The following is a 21,080-nucleotide window of genomic DNA, read 5'->3' on the forward strand; positions in this document are numbered from 1 at the left end:
ATCACCTTTTTTGGACAGTAGAAATGGCTCAGAGACAGAAATCTATTAGTGCAGCAGGATCCTGCATTACCGTGGGCTCTTTTATCTGCTGGTTCTTTATCTCCAGCATTTTCTAGGTGATAGGAGCACCTAATTATGGCATGGTGCTGTGTACCAACATGATGCTAAGCCCAAGTTTAAGAAAGATGTGATGGGGGCCAATAAATTTAACCGGGCATTATGGGCATTACCTGGAAAACCTGGCTGGAAAGGAGCACGGAGCCTCTGCTCACTGCCTGTCTGCATGTCCTCATGCCCCATCCCAGGAGGCATTCAAGGTCAGGTTGGATGGGCCCTGGGCAGCCTGATCTAGTAGCTGGCAACCAGCCTGCAGCAGGAGGTTGGAACAAGATGATCCCCTCCAATCTAAGCAGTCTATGATTCTATGTTGGCCATGATCCCAATGAAATCAGAGCAGAGTTTTCAAGGAGTCCAAAGAATTTCACAGGGAAAAGATGCAGGGCACATAACAGAAATTGCCATTCAACAGCAGTCATTTCCAGCTTGACTGTCCTGCTTGCTGTGTCAGGAGAACAGCTCAGGACCTGGACAACTTCATGGCACCAAGTCCCACTGCAGGTGCTCAGCCACATCCCCTCCTGACTGCCTGTAGCCTCCATCTCTGCATCCTTAAGGACACAAACCCACCTGGTTCTGCATGCAAGGCCAAGTTCCCAAGGCAATTAAGACCATTTCATTTGCACTGTGGGATCCCAGGACCTTCCCCCACTGCTGTATCCTCAAAGCTAATCTCAGATCCCCGTGCCCTGGCTGGCAGGGCTGTGGCATGGGGCTGGTGACAGCAACTGTGTCCTGGCCCCATGGCTCGGTGCCACCCTATCTGGCCCCACTGCTGATTTTTCCCTTCTTACTGTCCCTACCCCAGGCACCAAGGAGGTTTTCCAAGCTGCAAAGAAGAGTTACACAGGTAGCTCCTTTGAGACTTAAGGATGGGATAAGCTGTATGCTTTTGTAATGTAATGTAATGCTTTTGACAAGTATAAATATCATTTGAACATAATTTTTTAAAAAATCAATATCATTATATTGCTACTGTCTCTCATACGGTCACATTTAGACTCGCATAAAGCTGCTTTATAGTGCTACAGATTGTTCTCCCCATATTGAACCAGCTCTAGCAGTATGAAGCACCTTCATACAAACGAGTTTCTACAACTGCCAGCAAATCACTGCCGTTAAATCCATACAGCTCCAGTGCATCCCCAAGCCCAACTCTCATATGTGCCTTCAGAACACTCCCAGCATCCCAAATTCAACTCCCATCAATGCTCGAATGCTCTACTTCCATTAATTTCTGAGGGTCTGACTCCCTCGATGCACACCTAGTCAAACCATTAAAGGATCGGGAGCTGTAATTGATTTATTTTTTTATCTGGGCCATAGGTAGTTTTGAAAATCCCTCCACATATGAACAATGGCTTTTAAAAAGAGGTCACGCAATCAGATCGCTTTGAACTCTAATGGCATTTAAGCCTCTAAACTCTTTAGGCTTATTTTAAAATCCAGCCATGAAGTTTAGATTATTTTAAACTAAGAAGAATTGAAAGTCAAGTGTTGAAACCTGCAGCCCTCCTGGGCCCATGGCACTGAGCATCTGTGTTAGGAGGACTAAGCAAAAGCAGCTATAAGTAAAAATGAAAGTGACCCTATAGAGTATGATTTAAAAAAAAAAAAAAAAAGCAGAGAAATCAATACATTAATGATGAGAAACTAATTCAGGTAATTAAGATCTTTCTGATCTCGATAATCCAATGCGCCCTTAGGCACTGTAAAGCTTGGGCTCCTACACCACACAGTGTTTAGAGTCTCAGAACATCTGTTTGAAAAGAAAACGTTACAAAGCACCCTGAAAATTTCAGACCAGTTGGGACTTCCTTTGTGAGCTCAATTTGGCACTGTGAGAGATGGCCTCTGCTGCTGGGACCTGGGGGAAGGCAAGGAGGGGCTGCGGCTGTGCTGCAGTGAGCAGCACTGATTGCATGCATGTCCTCAGCTCCTACAAAACGCTGCTAGACAAGAATGTACCCAGTTAGAAAGAACACAAAGGCCAACATGCCATGAAGAACAGTGAAAGTGACTCCTGTATGTGGAATTCGGAGCGGGCTTTGGGCTGCAGCACCACAGTGTCCAATTTCTGGAGCATTTGGTGATGCCCAGCCTGCACTGAGTCATTCTGACTAACCCTGATGCACAGCCTCCTTGGTTCTCTGGCACACGCACTAGCATATGCAATGTTACATCTCCACATTTTGGGGGGAAAAAATGCCCGTTTTCTTAACCATTAAAAAAATTCTTGTTCATATATAATGGTTTCTGGATTTTCTATCCTCCCTCTCCTCTGCTCTGTGATGCTGTCATCTCTTTCCCTTTGGTGCTATTCCAGTATAAAGCAGACTGATTTTAATTTAAGAATGAAAAAGCACACATTTAATAAAGTTTACGGGTACTGAGAGGCTGTGCTCTCTTTTTGCTGGCGGCAGCAGCCTGGAAGGAGCGAGGAGCTCGGAAAAAGGCAAAAGCAGAATTACCCACTCGTGTCAGAGTTAGTTTACAAAACCACTTGAGCTGGCACTGCTTGATTGGAGATCCCCACTTTGGCTCTCGGTCTTCTTGGCATCACTTCCACAGCCTTCTATCTTCCACTTAGCGATGCTTGATGTCTTACTACAGTCTTTAGGCAACAAAACACCTTGGAAAGCCATGTCTTTGCATTTCACCCCTCTGTTCTCCATTCAGCAAACCCTGCCATGTCCCTCTGCCACCATTCACGGAATTCCTTCTTTCCCAAAACCCAGCACTGTGTGAAACCCGAGGTGGGAGCAATGCACCAAGAAACATAGACAGCCCCCATAGATCAGGTTCTCTGTGTGGTCAAGTAAAGCGATATTCTATTTACTTTTTCAGACGTATAAACAGAGAAAGTCCCAGGGAAAATATGCTCCCAAACTTCATAATATTTTATTAAACCACCGAAGTTTAATATAATCTTTTGGCTTCCATGGAAAAAATGTTCCATTTCTTTGCTGAGCACCTTTGATTTTATTTTCTTTTAATTACTCCTATCCGGACTTAACAATGTGGGTTTTGCGCTCCACCCAGCGAGGACTATCCAGATTAGAAGTGAGGAATTTTGCTGAAATACAGAAATATCTGTGCATGGTGAGGAGTCAGCGACGCCTGGGTGGAAAACTCTGGGAAAGCCAACGTGTAGAATGAATTCCCCTCAGCCAGGCAATAACAAGACTGCATTCCTCAATCCACAGCATTTATTACCAGGATGTTGGCCAGCAATGTTCCTGGGGAAAAAAAAAAAAAAATCAGACCTCCTTCATCTTAATGCTTGTCCACAGCCTGCACAGGGGCGGCAGCTCTGCACTCCGTGGGGAAAGCTCTCAATAAATCAGAGCTGATGCAGCGTCAGTGCTCAGGGTCACACGGTGGGAATGCCTTGGGATGTGGCATCCATCCAGGTGCGATGCTACTGTGAAGCCAACATCGCATAGAGCCCCAAAATCTTCAACAGCACTGATGAGCCTGTGGACGCAGCAGAGGTGTGGAAGCCAAGCTGGGCTCTCAGAAAAGACTCAGCATTGTTAAATAATAATTACGGTAATAATCATCTCATGGTTCCCAAGATAACTGCGTAACTTCTGGAGGCCAAAGTTGTTGGCATTACCTGAAGCTGTTCATGCAGGAACCTTAGAAGCAGCTCTCAGCCACCTTGTCAAATTTCCTCACTGTTCAAAACCTGCCACCAAGACAGCCCTGGCAGTGGAGGGCCCTTTATCAATGACGTCCCATCACCTGCCTCCATGCTCTGCTCCAGGCAGCAGTGATGCCCTGAGCAGGATTAGACCCATTTGGCCACAGATCATCCAGTTCTGTTCTTTTGTTCTTTCATCAACAGCAGTGATTTAGAGCATGTGAGCAACATCTGAAGGAAACAACTGAAAGGTATTGGCTGGGGAGCACTTAACTCCCATGTACGGGGCTTATGAAACAGAATCAATATATTTTCTATATGGCTTACTGCAGAAACCCCCTGCTGTTGGGCACAGAAGAGATGGCAACAGAGCAAAGGAATTCTCCTGAGAAGGACAATTTGAACAGCGCAAGTAGGGCTGAATGCATTGCATCGACCCAGCAGAACAGCCACTGAGCTAATGCCCAGCTCCCAGGGGTCCTGGGACCCTGGCTCTGAGTGCACAGCCTTTGTGCTTTCACCATACTGGATTTCACCTCCTTTTGTTAAGTGCACAGAGATCATGAAAGCAGCCACAGGCTTAGGATGTCTTGGAGCCTACAGTGAATGCTGCAGGGCACTGATGGCTGATGGCAGCCAGAACAAGCAGCGTCTGCCTTTCAAGACTGTCCCAGAACCATGACCCCCAGTTTCAGATACACCAGCTGCCACCACAATGGAGACTGGCTCCCCGCTATGGGGACAGGATCCCTACCTTGGGAACTAAAACCAGCACTGGCCTGAGGCCCACCTCTTCCACTTCACACACTGAGAAGATTCAAGGTTAAATAAAAACACGATCTCTAAGGCCACACATGCTCTGCTGGCAGGGCTGCTTGTTCACAGAAACACGGAATCACAGAATCATTAAGATTGGAAAAGACCTCGCAGATCCCCAAGTTCAACCCCAGCCCACCCCCACCGTGCCCACTGACCACATCCCCCAGTGCCACATCTCCATGGTTCTTGAATACCTCCATGGACAGTGACTCCTCCACCTCCCTGGGCAGCTGTGCCAATTCATCACCACTCCTTCACAGATTAAATGTTTCCTACCATCCAGCCTGAACCTCCCCTGGCACAACTTAAGGCCACTGGAAAAGGTTCCTAGAGAGTTCATCCTGCCCCATTTTGAACTGCACAGCTAAAGGGAAATCTGCCACACGCTCCTGCTTTCAGAGGAGCTGAGCTGTCCTTTAGATACCAGCTGCCAGCACAAACATACATGGGGAACAGGTTTTGAGTTCCTGAAAAAATGTCTAAAGAATTTCAAACAATTCTTAAGGCATGTGGGGATAAATAGCGAGAATCTCAATATTGTTTATAGTTTAAAAAAAAAAACACAACAGTCATTGGAGTTCAGTCAAGCCACGCATTTTGGATAGATAGCTTTTAAACATTTGGTTTCAATTCTCTCAAACCTTCAGCAAAGAAGCCCCATTCATGCGATACTCAGCTCACCATTCCAAACGAGGAGAATTACGGGCTGGAAAGCAGGATGCTTCTATTTCCAAACAGAATCTTGGCCAATCTTGGAACATCCTCTCAGAAAATAAAACAAAACCAAAACACTCGGTTGAGCAATTTGTCCAGGCTGCTCTCCTCCTGCATCAAGTTTCATTATCTTGAATTAGCCGTTTGTTTTTCTTAACAACAACAACAACAAAGGAATACTCTGTCGAAAACATCCTGAGCAGTAACGTCTGCAGGCTGAGTGCCTCCTCTGTAGAGTGGGAAAGTCATCACTTTCCCCTTTGCAGTGGAGTTCATTGGGAAAAGTCCAGAGCATCTCTCACTGAGGAGATGTCAGCATTTGCATTTCTTCTATCAGTGTTCAAATAATGTTTTCCTGAAGGCTTTTCTTGTCCCGTTTTTGCCTTTTTCCCAGGGGATGGAGACTCCACCTGCACCACTGGCACTGGCCTCCTTCTCTGCTTATAATTAATCCCTGAAATAATTTCTTTTTACTTCAGACATTCTCTCATCTGGACAGCTCTCAGGACCACAGTTTGCTGGGGTCAACAGGGAATTCTCTGTATGTGCTGCTCTGTGTTGGTGGCTATTGGTAGGGTCCCAAGGCAGCACACCATTCCCAGGGGGGATAACAAAGGTCTCAGGAAATGAAAAAGGAACAAACTGGTCACCAGCATCCCTCATGGAGTGCACTTGGGATGATTGGTGGCCTCTCCTAAACCCATCAGATCTGGAGCAAAATGCAACCAGAGCTGAAGCCAACGCTTGTGTGAGCCCACAGCATCAAATCCACAGCATCAAACCCTCACCCTCTGAACACACAAAGAAGGAATTCTGCTCTTTTTTTCCTGAATACCCCAAAAGACAACAAAATTGGGCACTCTGTGCCACAACCCCCCCAGCAAGCATGTTGCTCCAGAACAGAGCTCTGCTCCAGATTTCTTAGATAGATTTGGGCAGCGTTTTTGCAGATGTAGGGGTGTTCGTGTGGGCGAGGAGCACTTTGGCAAGCCCTGCATGTACCTCTGAGAGCTGCCGCTCCAAAATAAAAGGGAAAAACATGGGGAGAAAAGACTCCCAGATGTTGCACTTGACTTCACATCAGGCTCGCTGCTACCTGTGTGGCCCTGGCAGAGCAATGGGGCTCTTGGATGCGAGCTCCTGCGCTGCTGCTGGATCCATCCCGAGATAGGAGCTGGCTGGTGGTCAGGGAGCAAAAGCCAAGCTGCAGCCTTCCCCTCCCAGCCCGTGGGCTGCACTCCAGTATCTGCTGAGAGAAGGAAGGAAGGGTTTTCATTAGTGAAATGGAATAAAGGGATGAAAGGGGAGGTTTGAGGAGCTGCAGGTGGGGAGCCACCGAGTGACTGCGCTGCAGCAGCTGCTCCTGTTGGGTTGGCTGCTGGAGATGGGCCACCAGCCCTCTGCACCCTTCTTTCTGCTCCATCTCCTTTCTCTCCAGCACCACCACATCCATCCCCAGTCAGAAGCACAACACAACTACCCATATGCAGAAGACGTAGCTCCATCTTCAGGCTTAGATTTAGGCACTTTGCACCATGGGCAATTGGAAACAGAGACATTCAATCATTCTCCTCTTCTTTTTATACCGCTTCCCACAAGTACTGAAATGCAGCCAAGTTTGGGAGGTATTGGTAGTTTGGTGGACAGCTGATCTTTGTAAAGTGATACGCAAGCAAGCTCAGGAGGATATAATGTTCCAAGGCAACCAAAGCACATTTCTGTTTTTACATGAAATTTTCTGCTACCTTTTGGCAGAAGGTCTACACATAAGGTCTTGTTGAAGATTCATGCACTTGGCATCTCTGTGCTTAGAGTAGGTGCAGAATTCTTAGTCCACATTATCTGTACCAACTCAATCCGAAACAACGAAGTGCAGGTAACTTCTGAAGCTCTTCTGTGCCATCAGCAGCCTTATGGGAAGTTCAGGTTAGAAGGTTCAGCTTCCAAGGAGGCAGAGGAGACTGCTCACGCATCTCCGTAGGTGTCTTCAGTATTTGAAGTACCCCACAACGTCACTCCAGATGTGCATTCATCTGGTGACACACACAGAGCCCCTTCTGTCCTTCCAACACACAACTGATTTTTTTTTTTGCAAGCATCCAAAGTCATGATCCCTCTTCCCTTGGCTTTGCATGGAAGTCCCCAGCTGGGGTGGCTGGCTGCACAAACACACCAAAAATGTCAGTTGGATCCCATCTGCAATGACCTTGGCATCCCCACACCTTGATACGTAGGCCAAAACACTGGAGGAACATCCAGAGAAGACTCACGAGAATGGCTGAAACCCCTGGAAATGCTCCTATAGGTGCAGGAGCCAAGCAAAATTACTGGATTAACAGTAATCTTTCCTTGGTCTGTAAAAGAAGACATACAGGATCTGAGCATGGGGCACAGCATTTAGTCACTCACTGAGGTGCTTAACTTTGAGCATCCAGGTCTGGGTTTCATTGTCCTCTGACGCACACTGGCCATTTGTATGGAGTATGAAGTAATTCTTAATTTTCCACCTTGCAGCTCTGAGACATAATGGACCTAAATAAATCTACTTTACAAAAAGCACCATGGGTGTACTGAGAAAATAATTCCTACACATGTTCACCCAGACAGCAAGGCAGGCAACCAAATAAAAAGGTACACAGAGCTTTTCAAAAGAGCAATCTCAGAAAAAAATCAGCGCTTGCCTCTAAAACTCTGACCTTGGCATCATTTTACAAAGAAGGGATTCCTGCATGGGATAATTAAAGACAGGTGTTTCAGTAAGGCACAGCTTGGTGGATAATCAGATAATGGGGGAAAGCAAGGAGCTCCCCAGGCAGCCACCCCTGGGCTACAGGGCCAAATACTGCCTACCCACCAGCATCCATCTCCTCCCCATCTTCCCTTCAGCTTTTTGAGGCTGAGGGCCTGAGCAGCCAGATTTCAGCCATAACACTTCACCACCAACAAGGTGGAATCCTACATGTGCTGGAGCTTGGTGCTCTAATGTGGGATGTGGCACAAACATGATGTTCATGGCTCTGATGGAGCAGCATTGCGAGCGGCAAGCGGCTCTGAAACAGGAGCTCCATGTCTCCATGGAAAGAGAGGAATATCAATATTTTTGATATTTCAAAAATATCAACAGCCACAATCCAAGAAGCAAAATGTCTGTTTGTGGGTAATAATCCCAGACAGATGCCTCCCGCACGCAAACAACCAGTGCCTCCGAGACGGGAGGCTCTAAATAAATAATCAACAAGTCCTAGAGCTGAATGCACAGTTGCTATTTGCATCATAAATAAATGAGGAGTCTTTTATTTACTCATTCTGGTGGCAGAGCACACAGCACGAGCTCCTCACAGCTCTATTGGTGCTGCTCCGGCACAGCTGCTCGGCTGGGGATGTGGTGGACACAGCACAGCTCAGTTTGCTGGGAAGGTTGGATGAGCACGGTGGGAAGGTCTCTTCATCCACATCGATGGGAGCAGGTGTATAGGAAACCCAATTCCTTTTTGTTGCTGATGCTGTACGACGTTACGACATTTATAAGTGTTGACCCTTATGGGTGCCTTCCAACTTGGCATATTCTATGACTCTGTGACATTGTTTTCCACCATGTGAGGAGGAATTAATGCTCTGAGAAGTACTTTCAGAAGGATCAACCCAAAGGAAAATCAGATTTTTTTATCAAGAGAAGCAGTCTTACAGCGGTAGAGAAGGGATGGAAAGTGGCCCAAAACTCCATGAAATGCTTCAAGAAATAGAAATGTTCTACAAAAATTCTGGGAAAACTTAGTTTTTCTCAGTTTTTTGAGACGCCGCACTGCAAAAGACACCTCAGTACCTCCCTTCTGCCATAAATTCCACCTGGAAATGCAGTGAAGCTGCAGCTGTTCTTTCTGCTAGGCACATAGCAAATCCTCCACCCACCACCACCTCTGGGATCAAATCTGCGATCAAATCTGCTCCTGGAACAGCAGCTACAGTGCAACTGTACAAACCTTGCAAAGGGGCCAGAGCTTGGGTGCTGAGAACCAGCATTTGGGGTGTCCTCAACAAAAGTGAGATTGAGCCAAAAAGAAGGGAAAAGTCCCCATCTATTTCCTTTACTGTCCACAAGACATGGTGAACAGCTATGTGCCATTTCTAAGGAGAAAAGACACAAAATCTATCCCCAGAGATCCTGCACGCCGTCTGGCTTGGTTTTATGTAGGCATACATCAAGTGTTATTGATCCATTTGCTTCAAGCGAACTAGCCAGTGGTGAACCAGTATTTTTTCTGCTCTTGGTGTCCTGAAAATCATGTTTTTTCCTTTTTGGGTTTGGGGATGACAGATAGAAGCACTCATGGAGTGCACGTGGAGCCCAACCCCATCCATGCACCGTGGTGGCATCTACAGCCTTACATCCTCTTTTGGCTCATTGATAAAACACAATCTGGGCTCAAAGAGGCAAATGTGGACAAGAGAAGCAGTGGTGCTGAGCTTGGAGCTGAATTCAAGTCTTGGAAGTATCCCAAACGCAAAGTCATCCCTCCCCAAAAGCCACTGTCCCACAACCCTTTGATGACAGAAGGGCACAGACAATGCCACGCTGATGGTGGGACTTTGCAACGCAATATGGAGGAAGCTCAAACAAGACCTTTCAGGACCAGTTTCTCTCCAAATGAGGTAGTTTTGTAACCTCATCAGGATCCCAGTTGTCTATTTACACAACTGTTTTACCATCCATCCAATGGTCCAAACACATCTCTATGCTTGAACAGTTCATCCCAGGATTTGTAATTCTCTATCTGTGACTGTAGCACTGTGCATTGACCCCACTGCCACGGCACCCACACTGGGGTGCTCCTATCCACAGGTCTCACTGAGAAAGACACAGATTGGGAAATATGGTGCCAGGAATTTGAGCTGCTCCAACATTCAACAGGCTGGCACCAAGCTACTAATACTGTTCAAAATTAGAGGTGGTAAAAAAAATGTGTCATAGCATTTATTTTGCAAAGGAAAAGTCGTTTTTAGCATTTCTTCTTTTTTTTTTTAAGAGAAAGTATTTCCTCTCCCCACACTACCAGCGCTTCATCCTCCCCCACCCCACTGGAATCATGTCTCATCTTGCAGAGCAGATTTTGATTTTTCATCAGGGAGAAAAAAAATAAATAAATAAAAAATTAAGCAACCCGAAGTGAATTATTTTGGCACGAATCTCATCCATTGCAGTTCCAACACTGCCACAACACCTCCAGCACGGAGCACCCAACCTGGGAACAGCTGCCCTGAGGATGTGCGGCAGCACAGCCAAAGCCAACTGGTTGGGTTTTCCAGTAAAACACACCACTTCCCAGCTCAGAGAAAGGCTGGTTTACCTCCTGGGACACGCACATTGGTGTACAGCCTCTTGCTGCAGCAGAAGGGGAGGTTTCCTATAGGGCCCGATGGGTTCTTTATCACGAGGTTTGAGTGGATGGAGAAACCCACTCAAACATCAGATTGTGGAGTGGTCAGGCACTGGAACAGAACATGGCACAAAGCAATGGCTGCAAAGACAGAGGAATGCTGGCTTGATATCCTCCAGGGTGCAAGAGTTGGCAGCTTTATCCATCACTATTTTTAGCCCCTCTGGGATTTTTGCAGTGTCCCAGCTTTATAACAAAAGACCCAAGAATAGGCAAAGCCAGTGGCATCCCATCATGGATGGCACACAAGTGACACGCTCTAACCTGAATGATCTGCAGTCCTAAAACAACTGTAACAAAGCTGTGATAATGAGAAACTTAACAACAGCAGAGATGAGCACCCTGCCTACACCACACTGCTGCTGCGTTCAGCGAGCTTGTTATATGTGATGTCAACAGCTACACACAAGCTGTGAATAGTTTCCTATCTCCTCCAGCCTATTTGAGTCTAGAGCGATTTGACTGATTTCTTCAGAGCTGTTTTGGATTTACACTGGCTCTGCATTCTTACCAGGATGCACCACAGGGGTCATGGAAATGCACTGGGTCCCCATCTCTCCTTGGCACACAGCAGCATTGGAGCTTGAGCAGAAGTGCACTGATTGCCTGCCATTGGGCATCAAGACTTCTGCTCACAGTGTGTGGGTCTGAGAAGGGACAGCCCTGATACAGGACATCCCCACCACCCCCAAGCCCTCACCAAGCCATCACATCACTCTGTGTAAAAGAGGTGGTTCTTCTACACAGGGCAGCCCTAAAAATAAACAAAGAAACGAAAGAGATCCTCTCTCCAAAAAATAAACTATGATTAATTATTCCGAAAAGGGCTGTTTATAGCTTGGACTTCATGAAACGGAATGCATGATTTAATGCACAATCTGACAATGTGCTGTTTTTCATTTCAGCACAATCAGGGCCTAAATCTGTGTCTCCCTCCCTCATCTGAGCTGGAAATGGTTTTATATTCCATCTCGCTTTAAATTATACACATCAAGTTTATAATGGGACACGGACTATTTTGTTGCCAAAACCTGCTCTGTAAGATCATCTATTAAACTGTATTTATTTTTTATGACAAACAGGAAAAATGACAAAACAGCTACCGAGCTTCTGCTAATGAGGACCAAATGCCCCCTCAGGCACCCTTCCCATTATGCTGAGCTGAGCTGAGATCCTCTCATCCAGGGACACGTGGGGCTGTGTTATCACTGTGGGCCTGCACTTGAGAACTGGGGTGTGGAGTTTTATCCCACTGGGATGCAAACAAGAAAACACAGCCCTGGCACAGGAGGGGAAACACTCTTGGGAATAGCAAGATTGGCCAAAAAGCTGACCTTGGGGAGGGTTCCATCTCAGCAAGGCATCTGGATTAGATTCCTCCCACCCATGCTCCTCTGCAGGGCTCTCATCCATGAGACTGTGACCTAAGTGGGGCAGTGCCAGGTGCAGCCATTCCCAATGATTTATTTTTGGAGATGACAGTAACAAAAAGCCCTTCCTGTGATTGGTACAAACAGGCCCTCATCAGCGTGGGGTACATTTTGTACACCTCAAGCTTTTCATTGTTGAAGGAAAAAAATCACCGAGATTTTAATGCTATTTCAGCTTTAAAGACTGCTCCATTTATATTACAGTGTTAATGCAGAAAATCTCTCTACTGCCATCTTTGTTTATTTTTGCCATGCTACTTACTAGTGAGCACAGCAGCAAGTTTTTATACTGAGCACAGCAACCCATCTCGTCCCAATAAATTCCTTATGTAGCCTATGAATAGCCAGACACATGAATAATTGAACCATGGTTTAATCAACGTTAAACGAATGCTTTAATCAAGACCAACTACGTCATTTCTCCTTAAAAGAATTACAGACCAAGGCTCTGGCTCTGGTTTCACAGCATAGGAAGAGCACATATCTCCTTGGTGAGCTTTAAACAAATTAATCATGCCTTTCTCCATGGCACCAGCCAGGCGAGGACTGGAGCGAGTTAGCCAACCCTTCTGCTTCACCCAAAAAGCTTGGAATCATAGAATCATACAATTGTTGGAGTTGGAAGGGACCTGAAAAGTCATCTGGTCCCACCGCTCTGCACTGAGCAGGGACACCCACAGCTCCATCAGTGCTCTCAGCCCATCCCCTGACCTTGGCTGCCTGCAGCTGTAGGGCACTGACACCTCTTTGGGCAACTCAAAATTTACCATGTGCTTCCTGCTGTAGCCACACAGTGAATGGGATGCAATGGAAAGGAGACTGTGGAAGCAAAGCCCTGTCAGCTCTGTCCTGTGTGAGCTGTGTGTCTGTGTGTCCCGTACCACCTTTGTGGCTTGTACTTGGTGGGCTGGTCAGCACCATACAGCAGTTTGCTCATCCTACAGGGATGGGGGAGAGAATTGGAAAAAAGGTAAAACCCATCGGTTAAGACAAAGATAGTTTAATAGAACAGAAAAGGAAGGGAAGATGATAATGGTAAAAGAATATACAGAACAAGTGATGCACAATGCAATGCTCACCAGACTCAGCATGATGCCATATGGTATGGGTTGTCCTTTTGGTCTGCTGTCCCAGTGCTGTCCCTTCTCAGCTCTTTGTGTCCCCTCACTGGCAGAGCAACAGGAGAAACTGAGATCCCCATGCAGCACTGCTCTGCACCAACAAAACCACTGGTGTGTTACCCACATTATGAATCACAGAATATCCCAAGTTGGAAGGGACCAAAAGAACCATCCTAAATCCAAAACAGAGCACCATCCCAGCTACTAGGTGACAATTCAATCTATTCCAGCTGAAACAAGGACACCTTTCACTAACAGGGGACAGCCACGCTCCAATGGGACATGTGTGACACCTGACCTGGGACAGCACCAGCAAAGCTGCAGGTTTTAGGTTTCCATTCTCAAACTTGCCACAGAAAACACTGATGGAAGCAATGCCTTCTGCCATCATACCTCCAACATCCTTTGTGCAAAACGTGGGGTACACACTGCTCATATCCATCACATATCAGAGAAAGTAGCTCTGGACATCCAGCCCCTCCCTGTAAGCATCAGCTTCTTCGGGATTTGCATTTATCAGCTGATGAGATTTTGAAAGAGAAAATCATCACTTACACGCTCAAATATAACAGCAGCCAGTCCAATCTTCCCTCTCTGGGGGAAGGGGAGGTCATACAAGCTCTCAGCCCGCACTGCTGGCTCCGAGCTGCAAGTTTCCTCCCCTCCAGAACTCTCAGCAATGCTGTTTTGGTTCCAGGCAGACGGGGCACCCTCTGGTCCGGCTGCTTCGCCGTCTCCAGCTTTCTTAAAAAGGTCAGGAAACGCTTTGCCTGGCACACAGATGAGTCGTGAAGCCTCAGGATTTGTAGCAGAATGAGGTTATTACATTGCGAACTCCATCCTGGGGAGAAACAACACAAAACTTGTCAGGAGTTTTTCAATGAAAAGGATTTTTCTCTTTTCCATTTTCTTAAAAAGATCAAAGAAATACGAGAAGTTGGATCTTAAAGCAAATAACTCTCTTCTTCTGATAACTATTTCTCATTCTTCTGGTGTTTGTTTTCCAACCTGTCGCCCTCAAGGCCCTTCCACACTTCACTTTTTTTTTTTTCCCCATTGCCACTATTAGAAAAAGGAAAGAGGAAAAAAAAAGTGTAGAGGAGAGGAAATCCTTCCCTCCATTAAACACTCATTCAGCAGCTCTTCAGTTCCCACTGCCCTTGTGCTGCACCACAAAACCCAGAGCATCAGATAACCACAGTGTGTGCAGACAGCAGCTCTGAGAGCACCATGTGAGCAGTGATGGGGCAGCTCTGGGCTGGGAAGGGGCAGTCAGCATCCATACTCTATAGCCACGTCACACCTGGGTGCCACAGGATGCCACAGGATGGCACAGGCAAGAGTGCAAGCATGGCAGTATAATTCCAGGTACCCTCTCCATTCTCAGAGTGCTGCGAAGTACAGTCTCCGACATCCATGAGAAATGCTCAGGAGCTGCTCCTGCTCAGCCCCACATCCCCTAATGCTATCCCTAACCCTCTGCATTCCCCCAGCCCATTAGCACAGATATCACTAACGCCAACCTCAAGTTCCCAGTCAGGCAGTGCCCAGTGAAATGCAGACTTTGGGTATCACAGAGCCCGGGCTGAGCTACCACATAAGCACAGCCTTTATCAGCTCCAGCATCTGCTGTGCCAAACACCCTTCACAAAACCCATTCTGTACCAGATCTGCAAAAGTTGCAGGTAACAAGGTAACAGGCTGCAGCAGCATCAGGTGTAGGTGGGTGTCAGATCCACAACTGCTGCCACCAGGCAAAGCTCAACAGATGGGTAAGGAATAGGTGGCTTTGCCCATACACCTGCACACCATGAGCTCTGTGTCTCACTGAGCACGTAGGGCTATGAAAGGTTGAAGGGCCCAAGAAATGGTCCTGGTTCAAGAAATGCTGCTTGCACCTTAGTGTGCCTCGGAGCCGAGCTGCCTGCAGCCAGGCCAATTTGCACCAACAGAGGATGGGAGCCTTCCATCCCCTTTAGGAACATCACCCCAGGCTGCTGCTGCTCTGTGACCCCTACTCTGTGATCCCTGCTCGTGTTGCTCCCTGAAAGGCAACCCAACGCCCAGCACCACAAAACAAACCATTGTACCTTTAAGGCGCTGCTCCAAAAAGAAAAGGCCTTTCATAGCAGCGAACAGCATCTCTTTTACTCCACGCACCATCTGTTTGCCAAGATGAAGAGCTCTGGGCTGGCAGAGGCTTAGTCATTCGGACAAGAATAGGTCCCACTGTACTTACACTTCCCAGCTCCCAAAATAAAACCACGGCGAGTCACTGGCTTTGCTTAACCCATGGAGAACATGGAACTGCTCTGGGGAGCATCTCAGCTGTTGCCTTCCCTTAAGGCAGAATCAAAAGAGGAACCCCCATCCCTGCGGATGCTCAAGGTCAGGCTGGATGGGCCCTAATGTAGAGCCTAATGTAGTGGTTGGCAATCCTACCCACAGCACGGATTGGAACTGGATGATCTTTGAGGTCCCTTCCAACCCAAACCGTTCTGTGATTTTAACACAGCAGTGGGAACCCCGTGGTCAGCAGTCCCTACAAAGGCAGCCTTATCAGGTTAGGGTATTCTAGGGATGGGAGACTGCTCCATCAGAGCATCCTTACAGCCATGCCTGGCAATTGGGCCACATGAAGCCTCACCTCATGTCATTCTGCTGGGAGGATCCCAATGGCCCCATTGCTCCAACATGAGCGGGGCTGGGATAGGTGCAGGGGAGCTCTGATCTTCTGATCTTGCTGGGGATTTCCCAGCTCCTTTCACTCGTGGCCAAACCTAAGCAGTATTTAAATACCATCACCTTGCTCCCCCTCCCTTTCTTATTGTCGCCTGCAAATTTAGATTAACAAGAAGGTTTGACAAAGTGCTACTGCATATGTTAATAAAGCCATTAGTGTCGGCCCGCCTGACATATAACCTGCAGAGCCTCCAATGTTTACTAATACGATTGTCAAAGCAGAGGAACATTACTTTTTAATGACATTTCATATCACTTCAGTTGAAGTAATATCCTGGGACATGATAATCAGAAAGCCATTTAGCCACAGAACTATGTGCCGAATAGAGGCTGGTGCATGAAAAATGCTCATTTTGTCAGAATTAAAACATTTGTGTTTTTGCTTCATAAGTTGCAAGTGCACTTGTGGTGAAACACATTGTGAAATATTCATTGGAAACAGCTCAGTTCAGGTAAATGGGGCTTCCAGATGAAATGCAGGAAAAGGTTATTATTGCATCTTTTGCAAGCCATACAGCAATGGGCAATTGATACCTATGATATGCTTAAGAAACCAATGAGGTTTTGAAATTTCTCCTTAAATAAAACTTCTGAAGTGGTACAAGTGGTCATGATGGCCCCAGCTGAATCTGCTGCTGTGTGCTCACAGCAGGGGAATGGCTGTAAGACAGGATTTGTCCTGGGTCCCTTAAGCAGATTACGATACAGAAATAAATAACTGAATAAGAATTTCTCCTCTTCTGAAATAAAGTATCAAGGGGCCATCAATCTGATCAGAACAGCTTTCTGATAGAAACTAGCAATTGATTCAGTTCAAATCTCCTCTCAGATGGGGGACAGAGCTGATTAAAGCTGTGCATGTACTATTAATAGGAGCAGGACGCCCTTCTGTCATTATTATTAATTATTCTTCTGTGATTACTATCTGTTCATCCATCCACCCATCCTCTCTTCTTTAATCCCATCACTGGCCAGGTCTGGATGACACAAATTCTTACTCTCTTTCGCCAGTTTGTCAGGGTGAGGTGGAAAGACAAATCTTTTCCATCCCTAATGATGCCCTGTGTGGGCATGGTTGGGATGGGCAGATCATAGAATCATAGAATCACAGAATGGCTTGGGTTAGAAGGGACCTCAAAGATCATCAAGCTTCAACCCCCGTGCCACAGGCAGGGTCACCAACCTCCACATTTAATACTAGACCAGGCTGTCCAGAGCCTCATCCAACCTGGCCTTGAACACCTTCAGGGACAGGGCATCTGTCCATAGATGGTTGGGCTTTATGATCTTAGAGGTCTTTTCCAACTTTAATTGATTCTATGACAATTATGAGAGAGTGGGGGGTTGGAGATGTGTGGGTGTGAGCATTCGTTTCAGAAAAAAGCACAAAGAGAGAGTTGCCTAAGCAGGAGGCCTGACCCCAGGGTCTCTTCCCACACCCACAAGCTCGTCCCTACCTGGAGGCCAGGTTCTCCCAATCTGTGAGCTGCTGTTCCCAAGATGGGCAGAAATTTTCCTTGGCCAAATAATTAGGCTGTGATAAGAGGAAACAAATGGGCCCTCAGAGCAGTGAGGGCTGCAATAAGAGATGAATTATTAGTCCAAGATGGAAATCTCTTTTGATAAATGACTGGCCTCAAGCAAGGAAGGATTCAACAAAACACAACAACGTCCTTGTTGTGACACGAGGAAGGGGAAGGAATAAACTGTGCACAGTGCAACAAAGCCTCTGCGTTACCGCCTTGACCAATGGATTAATCAAGTGTGTCCCACAGTGTCACCACGCTTCCCTCTCTGCATTACTTACAGCCTCCCTGTTTGGAGGACAGCGATGGAAGGAGTTCATCCTGACAGATGTCATCACGGAGGATGTCAGGAAGGAGTGAGGAGCAGAGCCTGCAGATGCATGGGCTACTTCAAAGCAAACACAGAGCACTCGGCCACGGCGGTCTGGGAACAGAAAAAGGAGAGAGAACTGTGTTTTTGCTGTTTTCCTGCAAGCAGTTGGCTTAGTAAGGTGGGGCAATGCCTCGGACTCCAAGTGGAAGAACTGCCATTTATTAATGTTGGCCCAGTTCCTGATTTTTTTTTAAAGTAAAGAGCTGGAGAAGAAAATCCATTGGTTGCTGAAAATAAACCTGACAATGAGGCACTGGGCATGCCATTGAAATCAGCAGGTTTTAACATCCCAGACTTTGATGTTTGGGGGAGTGTTGCCTGTATGCTGCATGCACAGCAGAGTTCAGCATGTCTAACAGCAGGAAGGTACAAGAAAACCTTCCCAAGACCCCTGCTGATCAGTATTCAGCCCCATGCAATGAGATTGATGGAGTTTCCAAGCCCCCATAGCCTGGAATGCATTTATCCCAGGGGATAGGGCCTCTGGTACATTCAGTGGGATATTTAAGAAAAAGTGGTTAGTAGGAACATGCATGCAAGAGCATACATACTGTGTATACACACACCCATACATACATGCTTTTAAAAAATCTGGCAGAAGGAGCTTGAGCATGAATTGCTAAATGTATTTCTTTCTCTATCCTTCCCTGAAACCGCTACCAAAACATACCTCTCCATCTAATGAGATTAGCAAGGTACCATGCTAGATCTTTATTAGTTAAAGCTGACCAGAGTGCAAAACTTGGCCTGAATTGTAAATGAGCTGATTGCCAGATTGAGGAGTGCAGCCAGCAAGTAGATTTATTCCAAATGGGTCTCTGCTGTTTGCCTTGGGGAATATGCTTCCTTCTCTTTAACTCCCTGAAAAATGGTAGCCAAATTTCTGCTCTCCTTACATTCCTCAAAGCCAGCGTTACTGCTGCTTCCCACTCACACTGACCTATGCAAACTTAATCACCCTGACCTTGGTGATTTGTTTGAGTACAAGGTAAGAGGGAATCAAACTTATTGGCTCTGGTGGCTCACGGGAGGATTTTTCACCAAGGATGTTTATATATGGCACTTCCTGCCTCCTCCACTTTGACTGGCAGCTTGAAGAGGCCAACACTCTAAATACTACGAGAGCTCTGCATGCTGATATCAGAAGTGCTTGTTTACGGCATCTTCTGCACTCAGACCGGTTACTTTGGCTCCCAGTATTTCTCTTTTGTAAAAACAAAGCAGGGAGAAACAAGTGAGAAAGACAATTTACATTATGCAACGAATGATGCTAGCCTACCCTCACATGTAGTGATCAGTAGGAAATCTTTCATGAGATCTGCACATTCCTTTCCTCGGTCACGCCCAGAACCTCCCATTAAAGGTCTCAGAAGGACCAGCACATGCCTTGGGGGAAGGAACAGAGGCCAAAGCATGGCCACGTATGAGTGTTTCACCGCAAACAACTTTCTTGCTTTGGAGTAGAAATGGGAAGCATACGCAGAACAGATCTGGTTTCCATCAGTCTGTTATTTATAGTGCTGGTTTCACACCGTGGCTTACACACACTCATGCTTGTTCCTTCAGACTCTCGGTGCTCTGCCATGCTTCCTTCTTACCTGAGCAATGAATCTGTGAGCTTTGCCCTGCTGCAGTCAGCCTGCCAGCACCTCAGCTGAGCATCCACTAAATAGCTCTACAGAGCTTGGCTGCTCATGAAATGAGAGTCAGCAAGCAGAGTATCTCCAAAGCATCCTTCTGAGCCTCGGGCGATGGTAGAGAAGACAGACTAGTTTATCAAGAGTGCACAAGAGAGAGATCTTCTGGAGCCTCTGATTCACAGCCCCCAAAGAACTAACTGCACGTTTATGGCTGGATCAATCGAAAACACCTTTGGCACAGCAAAAAATACTGTCTGATGTAACAGCAAGTTGCTCCGCTCAGCTACTGCACCCTAATGGCTGCATGGTGGCAAAGACTTGACAGAAAGTCCCATTTTGACCAACTCATTGGAGGCAGCAATGAGACCTCCCATACAAGCATCCCGTGTCTGGGCCTGTGGTCCTACCCAGCACAGCTCCCTGGGAAGCCTGCAGCCCATCCACTTGTTGATTGCTCATGGAGAGCAAAATGAGGGCGGTAGGGCCCATCTGGTGTGCCTGGAGTCATCCAGTGCTGTCCTAAGCTCTGAGTTCAAACAATGGCTGTTTGGTCTCTGCTGTTGATTGAATGAGATTTGTTGTCTGTAATAAAACTCCTGGCACGTGATCAGTCGCTGCATATAAACCTAAATTACTCTAGGAAAAGCCAGGATACTGTCAAACAGCTCTAAAACATCAGTAAAACAGAGGCCAACCCCAGGCATGGCTCTGAAGAGCCATGAGAATGCCAGCGATGTTCTCCAGCTTCCCCTCAGGCAGATGCGTGGGCAAAGGGACTGAGGACAATGGCTATCCTTGAGAATTCCCTGCCAGCAACCGCATCATAACACAAAGGCCAGGGCAATTTCTAAGATGGCCAGGACCAAAGAGCAGAAGATGACAGCACACTCTGTCCATGAGCCTATAATCTAAGCCCCACTGGACTTAGCTGGACAAACAGCACATGAGTTATGAAGCATGGCACCTTCCCCCAAACTTGCAGAAGATAAATTGATAGCAGATTGGATGGTTTCCTTTCAAAGATGTGAGTTTGCCCAGCTGCCCTCCAGCAGCATCTCACCATGCCAGGCACTGCACAGCTGTGGGAGGCAGAACAGGAGTACTTCTTCCAGCAGCATTCTCTGGGCTACTGCAGCTCAGTGAGCATTTACCAGGAAACCACATAAGCATTTAGCCTGAGCAAGATGCACCCAGGGGATCAAGTGATAATGTCTGGCCTACTGCTAAACCTACAGGTGGTTCAGGTTAGGGGAGATATACGTTGCACCCTATTTCTGGAATCCTAGGGCCTGAGCCAGGGGCCTAAATACAGGTACCTGCACCCAGTGCCACTGCAGACGTAGCATCAGATCTGTACAGATGTCTCAAACTAGATGATGTGCTTGCTGGGGACTAGGAATGAAAAAGGGAATTGCAATCACAGTTTTGAGGGCTGTGGGGTAGAAGGGAACCACTTGCATTGAGATACTTATGGTGCTTTATAATTTAGCTTACCAAAAAGAAGAGAGAAAAGTAAC

The 21,080-nt window shown here is 46.8% G+C and overlaps 1 protein-coding gene across 8 annotated transcripts in view; it reads right to left on the reverse strand.

The window, feature by feature from the left end:
• Positions 1 to 3,006: 3,006 nt before the first annotated feature.
• Positions 3,007 to 21,080, reverse strand: part of LOC149915354 (uncharacterized) — a 54,266-nt gene continuing 36,192 nt past the window's right edge. For 5 of the 8 annotated variants that reach the window (XR_016459101.1, XM_090122018.1, XM_090122015.1 and 2 more), the window contains 2 exons: positions 17,832 to 17,974; positions 12,290 to 14,123 (listed from right to left, as the gene is read on the reverse strand). Coding sequence is in view for 4 of the 8 variants with exons in the window: in XM_090122018.1 (XP_089978144.1) it covers positions 14,079 to 14,123; positions 17,832 to 17,974 (188 nt within the window). In the remaining 4 variants the exon portion in view is untranslated. Of the gene's footprint in view, positions 3,357 to 12,289; positions 14,124 to 17,831; positions 17,975 to 21,080 lie in introns of those variants that run through there. The other 3 variants (XR_016459100.1, XR_016459099.1, XR_016459098.1) reach the window with 3 other exon arrangements.

This window comes from Phasianus colchicus, chromosome 20 (assembly GCF_987193195.1).
Source record: "Phasianus colchicus chromosome 20, bPhaCol1.hap1.1, whole genome shotgun sequence".
Taxonomy (NCBI): Eukaryota; Metazoa; Chordata; class Aves; order Galliformes; family Phasianidae; genus Phasianus; species Phasianus colchicus.